The sequence below is a fragment of the Salvelinus sp. IW2-2015 genome, linkage group LG6.1 (genome assembly GCF_002910315.2).
Source record: "Salvelinus sp. IW2-2015 linkage group LG6.1, ASM291031v2, whole genome shotgun sequence".
Lineage (NCBI taxonomy): Eukaryota > Metazoa > Chordata > Actinopteri > Salmoniformes > Salmonidae > Salvelinus > Salvelinus sp. IW2-2015.
This window is the reverse complement of record NC_036845.1, coordinates 2,599,100-2,609,581: the sequence shown is the minus strand read 5'-3', so window position 1 is coordinate 2,609,581 and position 10,482 is coordinate 2,599,100. Positions and strand designations below refer to the sequence as shown.

Below are 10,482 nucleotides of genomic sequence, written 5' to 3'. Positions count from 1 at the left end.
TTTATAATGCGGCATGCGTGCCGTCTGAAACCATTAAGTGCGCCTCGCCTGACTTTTGACAATAGTTCGTCAGCCTCTGCCGCTCTTTTGGCGGGGTGCTGGTGAAGCATGCCTCTTTTTCATGCAGTGCACCAGAGCAGTTCTTCCARTGTAGGGAGAAATGGTATTGCATATTAATATATGTTCATTTCATGCAAATAAACGTTGCTTCGCTACCACACCCACAACGGGAAAAAATAATGGTATTGGATTCGCAGGTGGAGGACTTCTGTGAGAGGCCGCTGTTATGCCTGAATTCGACCCAAAACCAACGAGGAAGTCTGCTCCAGTGTTGAGAGCGGTTGTATAAAACCAATTGGTATGTCAAGCAATGCTCTTAACCGTGCCAGGCTGCTCTTAATTTCTATTCAGTTCGACTCGCTATAAGTTTGGCGTCTAAACTGTCCGTAAGAGAYCTTTAAGAAGAGGCAGCAGAGAGAAAAGCTCTCTCTCTCCTGCATGCTCTCTCGTTTATGCGACTGACTTTCAAGGCCTCAAGTTGCTTTCTTATTTCATTCTGTGAAGTAGATCACAGAGGGAAGTGACTTGTGGCCTAAATCTGTCATCAGCTCACTGTTGTAAAGCTGTTTCTCTGCAGGATCTTTCCTCTGACCCTGGCTATGGGCAGTAAAATATATTGGTATTCACTGTCAGTTGAAAAGGACCTGAAGCAAGTCAAAAKATTTCTTATTTTTTTTAACAGACACTTTGTCCTTCACTAAGACAGTCCATGACATAGACAACAAGATGATAAAGCATCATATTTATTGCTCTGCAACATTCTCTAAATAATAAAGTTTAATTTAATAAATGTGTATAAAAATACATTATCAAGCCATCCACTTGCCACTGTACGTACCCGTTATAAATTAAAGTTTCCATTATCGTAATTAGATTCCAAATACATGATAGATCACCATATCGAGCTCATCACATCAGTCTGTGCGGTTCTGTTACACCACTGATTACCACATCTTTAACATGTCTCCCACATCAAATATGCTTGTACATTCATGAAGGGGTGGTGATTTCTGTTAGCAAAAAGGCACCATAACTAAAAGATGAAATCTCATCCTGAATTTAAAATGTTACCTCTACATTCTGAAAATTAAATCCTTGAAGTAAGCTTACGGGGACAGATCACCCTAAAACAGTTCAGATTGTGGTTCCCTTTTACATAGTGACTACATTTGACTTCATCCAACCCTTTATTTCAAAAAACTATATTTTATTAGAACGAGAACTGTTCTGTGGGTTACCTGTGATTTCCAGGCTAGTGGTGATGTCTCAGACAGAGTTTTGTTTCTGATAGAATCATCTCTAGAGGTTCAAGCTGTACTTTGTCCAAATGAGATAGAAATGTAAAACTTCATAAATATGCTGCTTATAAATCAAGGATATTGCGTGAAAATTTCATCCCTTTGCAGAGGGCTTAAATGAAGAGGGTGACTAATAAGTTGTATGTACATTTTATTAGTATTTTTATTTAACCTTTATTTAACTAGGCAAGTCAGTTAAGAACAAATTCTTATTTACAATGACGGCCAAACCCGGACGACGCTGGGCCAATTGTGCGCCGCCCTATGGGACTTCCAATCATGGCCGGTTGTGATACAGTTGTGTAAAAGCAAAACTAAATGTAGAACGCAATGTGATTGGGGAAAAAAACAAGATCTCTTAACAATATAAGCTTATATCCATGGTTGGAACCTGAACGTCTGGTTAGACTTTTCCCACAAGGCCCTCTGCTGCCGTCCGTCCACTGAAGATGACATCATTGACCGAGACGCCATCATAAGAGGACCCAGCCAGACTAAGGGGTAGATTGTGGTCTCTGATGTACTGTCTCATATTTTCTGTTGATAGAAAAACCAAGCCCAAATCAACAGATATACGGTAGATAGGTATATTTAAAAAACGAAACCTCTTTTTCGATACAGGGCACAGAGATCAGAGATACCCAGCACAAAAGCAAGTCAAATCTATTAAATGAAGACTGTCCTCATCTTACCAAGTCGTTTCCAGTGTCCAAGGTAATATTGAGGAATGCAGTCCTAGAGGAGATAAATTACATATTAAGACAACAATTKTATTAGCTGTCCTGATCCCAGACCTGTATGAGCTAAAGCCGTCTCTTAACTATCATCGTAATTCKAAGGAATTGGCTAAGCACATACAGACCTGGAACCAGCCGACAAATGGTGGAGGACGTTAAAACTAAGAGTGACTGGACAGGAAAGCAGGCACTCAGATCACATTTATGGAAGATAGCAGTGAAAGATGAATCCATCCTGTCAACAAATTAAAAAATAGGACATTTATTCCCCTACAGTGTCAGTTCGGAAGTGATTATCACGTCGTCTATCTATCTATACAGACCATACCATTCAAATTGAACTCTTTGTCTTGCTCAAAACTTCCTGCTATCTCTGCTGCTTGGTTGTTGGTTGACATGAGAGCACAGAGAGATAACACAAATGGAAAAGGATTTGTTGGTGCTGATGAAATAAATGACAAGAACATCTGAGCATACAACAGAGGGAATGACTTGGTGCAAGGGAAACATCAGGATTTGAGCTAGCATCAGGGAGATGCAGCATTATGAATACTGATGTCGCTGACTTGGGGTAGTGTGTGTCTGTGAAGATGTGTGTGTAGGAGTAGGGGAAGAGGATCTAACATCCCAGTGCCCCTCTCCATCCTCCCTATCCAGTTCCATAGAGGGAAAGAGGGAGGAAGTGATCATCAACAGGCTTGTTGATCTGTTTGCTCCAGTCTTGCTCCCCTGGCACAGGGCTAAGTTATGACATAGTGGAGCTCAACTGAATACATCGTTGGTTGGTTCGAATACTAACTGAATCCAGGGCCCAATGAGGACCTCTGGTGACACATAGTGGTTAATGAATGAAACTGAACAAGAAGTGGCTTTTGATTCAAGTCTRATGAAAACACACACACACCTTACCTTGAGTAATGCAACGATGCTCCAGATAGGTGGTGTGGTAACACCTAGGTGTGATGTCACGGCCTGGGTGGCCCTATCCAGGAGGAGCTGCTCAGTCACTTCCTCTGGATTCCCAAACACTTCCTGGAACCAGGCCCCGCCCATCATCACCTAGGGAACACAGACAGTACACACACAGCGGATTCAAATCATCAAAGCTTGATGATGAGTTGGTTATTTTAATCAGCTGTGTACTGCTAGGGCAAAAACCAAAGCGTACACCCAGGGGAGGCCCTGGGACTGGGTTTGGGAAACCCTGATTTAGAGAACTGTCTGTCTGCCTGCCAGCCAGCTTAATAATAAATTAATCATCATCCTTTGTCCTAAATGACCATCACTGAAGAAATGGAACTACATTCCAACCACAGCCTTGTTCAGGGCTACTGAGTTATAGTCCCACGGATGGCTGCACCATATTTGCCTTGGCCAGCAGCTTGTCTGTTTGCATAAATAACGTGTCTAGAGAAACAGGCATCTGCCCAGTAAACAAATAATGCGAGGAGAAGGAGGAACATCAATAATGGAGTGACATTTGTTGTAGAAGTCAAGTCACATGGCACCAGAGGCTATTTGCAGTTAGTTATACAGTATGTCTTCCACACCAGGGTATTCCAAACAGAAACTCCCTCCACAACCTCCCTGTGACATGACCCCATAAGCCTGACTGAGGCTGGGGCTGGACTGTGTAAGGGACATGGGGATCTGTCATCCTCACTTCTAAAGCATGAATCATTTACGCTGAGCGTAATCCTGTATATCTTGATGGGTTCCACTGTGGTTTATACATGGAAGGTTGGTCCCTGRCATGCTGTGCATTATTAACATAGGAAAGCATTCTTGCACGGCCTATAACACACACATTGTAATTGTTTGTGTATGAGAGAGAGAATATAGTACATATATATTGTGTGTCTCTTACTGTTAGTCTGGTGGTGGGTCCTCCAGTGCGGTTGTGCTGAGGGAAGGGCACAGAGTCATAGACCACCCCTAGGAGACCTCMGTCTTCTGAGGATGGCACCAGGTGGCCAAAGCCCTGAGGCCACACAAGACAACACTCACATTAGATACACACACATTCTGAAACACACGCATACCCATACAAAATAACAGAGAATCTTCCAAAACAAATTGCTTCATTCTCATTGAGTGTTCTCACCGTGACAGGCAGGACGGAACCCTCGTACTCCAGGTTTACCACGGCAACAGTCACTGTGGCGATCTCCAGTAGCTGCTGTGACAGGGGCTGTGCAGCAGAGGGCAGTGCTGAGGCCAGAGCTAAAACAACACACACGCACAACTGAAGACCAACACCACACAGGCTTCCAGGTCCACAGGCAGAACGACAGGGACTGAATTTAGAATCACTGTTTGAAGTTAAAAGATGTAGGTTCAGAGGTCAAGTTTAGTAAAAGTGAATTTACCTTTTGCGGGTAGAGCAGAAATGATATGATCAGCTTTGATGGTGCCGTCCTCCAGTTGAATCTATGTTAAAAAATCAATTCCACAGACATCAGTTGATTAATTTACTCAATTTAATAAACAACTTAAAAATACATATACCACCACAACTCCAGTGCAATGGCAGTACACATACATGTGTCTCAACCCCCAGGTCTCCAGCAGTCTCACCTCCCAGCCGGTGCCATTAGTACTTAGCCCCATCACAGGGGTGTCTCTGTGCACCTCTACACGTCCCCCATTCCTCATCCTCTCCTCCAGGGCTTCTGGAAGGTTCTGTAAGCCCCTCTTCAGTGACCACTGGGCCCAGTTCTCCTGAGCGGCCCTCTTGGCCAGGGTAGAGGGGGGTACGTCTGGTCCAGGGCCTGGGGGGACAGTCACACTTGTTATTCATCTACTCATTTAGACAGGTCAGCAATATGACTGTTATGGGGCCCTTTAAGACTCAGAATTCCTATGTAGCTTCGGTGTGGTGGCGGACTCTCTCTCACCTGAGCCCAGCAACATCCCCAGGACGATGGAACCTCTGGCCTTCTCTGCGTTGTAGAGTGGCGGGAGACAAGAGCGCACACTCAGCTTCCTGCAGTCCCCTGCAAACACTCCCCTGCACAGGCTGTCGATGGCAATGTCTGCAAGCTGCAGAGAGAAGAGGAGCATACTGTCACTCTGAACTGATGTGGAAGTTGTGTGGACATCATTTCGGGTCTTTTTTTAACGCCATCTCACCTCAGTGCCCAGCCTTCTCGACACGAAGGAATGAACAGACTCATCCTCCTCCTTTCCTCTGCTGATCAGTATCTCCTTCAGTACGCTCTGGACCAGAGGACGAGAGAACGGAGGGACTGTACGCACTACTCCACTGGATGGAGGGAGAGAGACAGAGGGTGACTTGGATAGACAGACTACCTACAGTTGATTAATTTCACCATGTTGTGAATGCATGAACATAGCTGTTTGTGTCTAACGTGGTACTATTTTATCACTCATCCTTACCCCCCCTTACCCTAAGCCAGAAGGCATCTTGTGTAGCTGGCCTCCTACGTAGAGGTAACGGTTCTTAGAGGCCACGTGATCATAGGTGACTGGGAGGACCTCGCTCTCCAGCCCCAACTCTTCCACCTGTAGAAAACAGACTTCGATTTTTACCTCCTCACACACACACACACACACACACACACTTCACACATACACACATACACTTCACACACACACTTCACAGTGCCTACCATGTTGAGTGTGTTTCGTCCCACGGCTCCTGCAGGTCGAATCCCTCTGGGTCCATGTTCAAACACAGCTCCATCCTCCCTACGAGTTGAGCTTAGCCAGCCTCCGAACCGTCCAGCCCTCTCCAGCAGCACTATCTACACAGACAGACAATGTTGTACCTGTGCAGGGCCTAGTGGGCATCTCATAATAGTGTAATAACAGCTTAATTACAGTATGTTTGGCCTTACAGTAGAGATGTAGTCTACCTGCAGCATATGTGGAGATAGTTGTGGTAATGATATTTACCTTGGAGACCTGGGGGCTCTTGCTGAGGTGGAAGCAGGCTGACAGGCCCCCGATCCCCCCTCCCAGGACAGCCACTGTCTTCTGCATTCAGCCCTAGGATTCCCAGCTCTGTGCAATGGGACAGAACAGGGCTGTAGTGTCTATTCTGTACCACACAAATGGCATGAAGAGCAACTGAGCAAGCCAAGTAACCAAGCTTGGCTTTGGTTAAAGTGGGGGGAAACAAGGACAGCTGCACACTGTCAGACCGGTAACTGTCAAGTGGCCTGGCCAAGCCTACTTGACCCCATGAGGAAGTGTTTTTGAAGATGAGCTTCCCCACAGGGTGATGCAGTTACAAGGGTTTGTGGAATTCAGCTATGACTACATCGATTCGCTCAAGGTCAATACTTCTAAAAAGTGTAATTGTTAAACACTTACCTTGTACCTAAGTTTGTCCTCTGTAGTTCTGTGCCTGTTTGCTGAAATCCATACTTTTTAATAAAACGTTCWTTAAATACAACCACCAACCGTTTCCTATTTTCTGTTGCTCTAAAATGGTATGTCATGTGCCAATTGAATCTCAGATAAGGCAGGGTAATGTACGTTTTAGAGCAATCTTTGAACAATAGAAAATGTGGAAATGGTCAGTGGTTGTATTTGACAAACGTTTTGTTAAAAAGTATGGACAAAGGCACGCAACTACAGAGGACAAACATAGGTACAAGGTAAGTGTTTCATAATTAAACATTTTGGGCGAATCGATGTAGTCAGACTGACTTCCACAAAGCCTGGTCCCTGCTCAACTCCGTTGGCGGAGATATTCAGAAACTTCCTTCACCACGGAGTTGAGTTTAGTTAGGGGCCGTTACTAAAACAATATGACGGTGTCTCTCATTCATCAAACAGATGACTGACAGAGAGTTGTAGCCTATGTCTCCCACTAATCTTGAGTGGAGAAGGAGGGTTGGGTCTGGGTGGTGGCCCCTGATAAGATGATGACATAATGACAGTCTCTTTTAATCTGCTGTCTGGAGACTCAGAGAGCCAAGAGAAATGTACTATTGAAATAAATACTTTCTTGTACAGTCAGTGACAGTTTTCACTCAGAAACATTAGCAGTATCTGGATACAGCAATAGCCTAAATACAGCTAGCTTGAAGATGATCTTTTTATTGTGAACACTTTTTATAATTTTTTACTTTAGTTTATTTGGTAAATATTTTTTTTAACTGTTCTTGAACTGCACTGTTGGTTAAGGGCTTGTAGTAAGCATTTCACGGTAAGGTCTACACTTGTATTCGGCGTATGTGACAAAGTTTGATTTGATTTGCTAGCTATCTATCTAGTTTGATAAGTAAGGCCAGTGAACGTGCAAAGGCATGATGCCAAATTACACTAGGGGCCAAAGGCAGTCATTCGGTTGTGTGCAGTTTTACAGTAAATTACAACATATCTAATTGAACAAAGTAACGTTAGTTGTTTTGAAGGAGTCTTCGCTCACAACACCGGTTGTCAGGTGTTATCCAATGCATTCGAAAGAACCCCAAACGTTGTTAGCCGGTTAGCAAGCAACACAACTGGGAAAAAGTGTAGCACACGTTGCAAAGGAAGGCACAACTTCACGAGAGGTAAAATGACAGGTCGATGTGCTTATTGGAATAAATGTAGAAATGTCTAGAATTTACCTTTTGCGGTCTAAAGTTGGAGTCACTACTCATATGAACCTCCGTGACATAACGTTGATGACAGAGGACTTCGTCGCTGCTTTGAATAACCAATTACAATCACCGATTTCGTCTTTTTTGCTGGAAATCCTTTGCTTGTTCTTTCTGTTTTCTGCATGGTTGCCATCTAGTGTATGGGAAAGCATTTACAACATGGCTGCTTTCTTTTATTGCTATGTGGAGTTCATAACCATTCAAAAATACAATGACTCATTTGCATACCGGTAATTGCATTTAATGTATTTATTTTTATTTGCTTAAAACCACAATGACCCATAACTTCATAAACTGGATACAACTTTACCATACAATGATTATTTGTACATTTGTATTGTATTTGTGAGACATTCTACTGCACTGTTGGAGATAGTAACATAAGTGTTTCGCTGCACCTGCCATAACACCTGCAAGTAAGCATTTCACTGTTGTGTTGTATTTGGCGCATGTGATAAATACAATTTGATTCGATTTTAAATCTGTGTACGCTACCAATAAACTTAGATTTTATTTCGATTTTAATATAGAACATGGACCCAGTCATTCAGATTATCCAGAGCCTCTGACGTCTCACATCATGGCTTTGATACAACAGGAGACAGCCAAAAAGAATGTACCAAGCTATCTAGCTAGTTAATTAAAGGTTAAATAAAACAAAACAAATACAGTTTGTTGAAATGACATGTCACTGAAGCTTGCAAGGGTCTGCCTGGTCCTTTCCCCCCCACACCTCTGATTCCAAAAGTTCTACAACATAATGAACAAGGGCAGCCTTTCTGTGGGAAGCCATTGCACTACACAACAGCTCCTGCAGCCTGGGGAAGTCCAGCTCCTCTGGGTGGAGAGCTGACACCAGGAAAGTGGTATGTTTGAGGCCTAGTCGACCTAGGGCCTCCTCACTCCACCTTCTAACCTCTTCAACAGCCCCTTCCCCCATTAGGTCAGCCTTGGAGAGGACCAGGTAGCACATCCTCCCCTGAGCTGACAGACTCTGCAGCAGCTGGACACAGACCTGGCTAAGCCTGAGAGGTGAGACCAGGATGTAGACATCACATAGTGGGTGCAGAAGAGTCAGCGACATCGGAGGGAATGGAGATGGAGGTTGCGGAGAAGATGAAAGAGCCCTCTGATCTGTCTTGGTCGACGAGGGAGCCAGATCCCCCACCCTGCCCATGCCTGGTAGATCCCACAGCCAGACATTAGGCAGCTCAGGGTGTGGGAACCCCAGAGCCTCCATGGTGGTTTCAGTGACTCCAGTGGGAGACGCCCTCTCGTCCTGGTTCTTCAAGCCCAGGAGGGAGTTGACTAGGCTGGAGCTGCCGCAACCCGTCTGCCCCAGGACCCCCAGGTCCAGTCGGAGGTGCTCCAAGGCCGTGAGGGCGGAGAGAAGTCTGGATGGGGGGTTGGTCAGATCTCTGGACTGGAACAGGTGTCCATTCCGATCAATGTCCCCCGGACGCACCTTATCCATTCTCAGACCAGCTGACAGCAGAGACCTGCAGGGAAGGATACGGGCAAAAGGATGCAATGAAACAAAGAAGTGTGATTTATTTTATTTTTAAAGTCCATATCACATGATATTACAAATTAATGGTTTGTTTTACAGTATCTCCTCAAGGGACAAACTTGATTATTTACTCTGAATCTGGAAAATTGCCATGTAGTTTCATTAATATGAATTATCTGTACACACTGTTTGCACAATTAACCATAACATGAGACTAAACACACACTCACTGTTTGTCATTCCTCAGCAGTTTTGGAACTCTGTTTTCTCTGAAAACATCCACCATGAACTGACAAAAGGCTTTCTTTCTCAGCTCAGGCAGAGCTGTAGTCATGATCGCTCCAATCTCCCTTAACTCTAGTAATGTTTGCTTCACATCCTCTGGGACCTCAGCTTCTCCAGCTGTGGCTGCCAGCCTCTTCCTCTCAATCTCCATCTGACGGGCTTTCATTCTCTCCCAGGCACAGGTCTTACAGGGTCCTGTGAGCTTCTCCTGGATCAGGTCCCACTCCTGTTCAGCTCTGACTAAGAACAGCGGTTGGTCCCTGTCACGGAGCTCCATGATAGGCCCTGGGAGGTTGTCCTGGTGCTGCACTGAGGTGAGGACCACCAACACATCGAAGTGTTCAATAGGGTGGTTTTGGCCATCAAGGCTTGGAATTGTCCAAATCCGAATGTTGGGGATTTTAGGGTGCAGGACCATTGGTGATTTGGGGTGCAGGACGATCGGTTGATTCTCAGTGGGAGGGTCATCTCTCTTATTGTCGTCCTGCTCACTTTCCTTAACCTGTCCTTTTTCTTCTCTCTCAAACACTTTAGTCAGAGTCCCCGAAATCTCAATTTCATCATCATCACTAGCTTCCTCATCCTCACTTTTCTCCTCCTCTCTCCTCTCCTCCTCCTCCTCCTCCTTCTCTCCTCTCTCTCCTCCTCCTCCTCCTCCTCCTCCTGCCTCCTCCTCCTCCTCCTCCTCCTCCTCATCTCCTAACACACACAGTGGCTCTGGCCAGCTGAGTGTTGGCCTCCTGGGTTCCCCCAGTAACAGCCACATCTAAAGGGAAGTGGTCATACAGTTCCAACGCCGCCACCAGCGTGCACTCCAGTCCCGTCGCCCGTGGAGACGATCGCCATGGTGCAAGCAGCAGCTCCACCATTTCTTCACTCAGTTTCCCAGTCATCATGAGCTCAGTTCATCTCCCTGAGAAAAAACAAATGAGTATAAAGGTATTTGTCACAATTATGTTCTCCTAAGACTTGAT

The 10,482-nt window shown here is 45.0% G+C and overlaps 2 protein-coding genes across 2 annotated transcripts; both read right to left on the bottom strand.

Moving 5' to 3' along the window:
• Positions 1-1,492: 1,492 nt before the first annotated feature.
• ppox (protoporphyrinogen oxidase) lies at positions 1,493-7,789 on the bottom strand. Its single transcript, XM_023988745.3, has 13 exons — positions 7,681-7,789; positions 6,014-6,121; positions 5,728-5,862; positions 5,505-5,620; positions 5,228-5,360; positions 4,993-5,137; positions 4,673-4,866; positions 4,465-4,525; positions 4,200-4,318; positions 3,963-4,076; positions 3,005-3,154; positions 2,051-2,093; positions 1,493-1,895 (listed from the first exon to the last, which is right to left on the bottom strand). Exons 2-13 carry the CDS (start codon positions 6,098-6,100, stop codon positions 1,762-1,764), a joined length of 1,431 nt encoding a protein of 476 aa, XP_023844513.1. The 5' UTR covers positions 6,101-6,121; positions 7,681-7,789; the 3' UTR covers positions 1,493-1,761.
• Positions 7,790-7,938: 149 nt separating this feature from the next.
• On the bottom strand, positions 7,939-10,100 carry zmp:0000000951 (interferon-inducible GTPase 5). Its single transcript, XM_023988751.2, has 2 exons — positions 9,454-10,100; positions 7,939-9,212 (listed from the first exon to the last, which is right to left on the bottom strand). Exons 1-2 carry the CDS (start codon positions 9,924-9,926, stop codon positions 8,402-8,404), a joined length of 1,284 nt encoding a protein of 427 aa, XP_023844519.1. The 5' UTR covers positions 9,927-10,100; the 3' UTR covers positions 7,939-8,401.
• Positions 10,101-10,482: the final 382 nt, after the last annotated feature.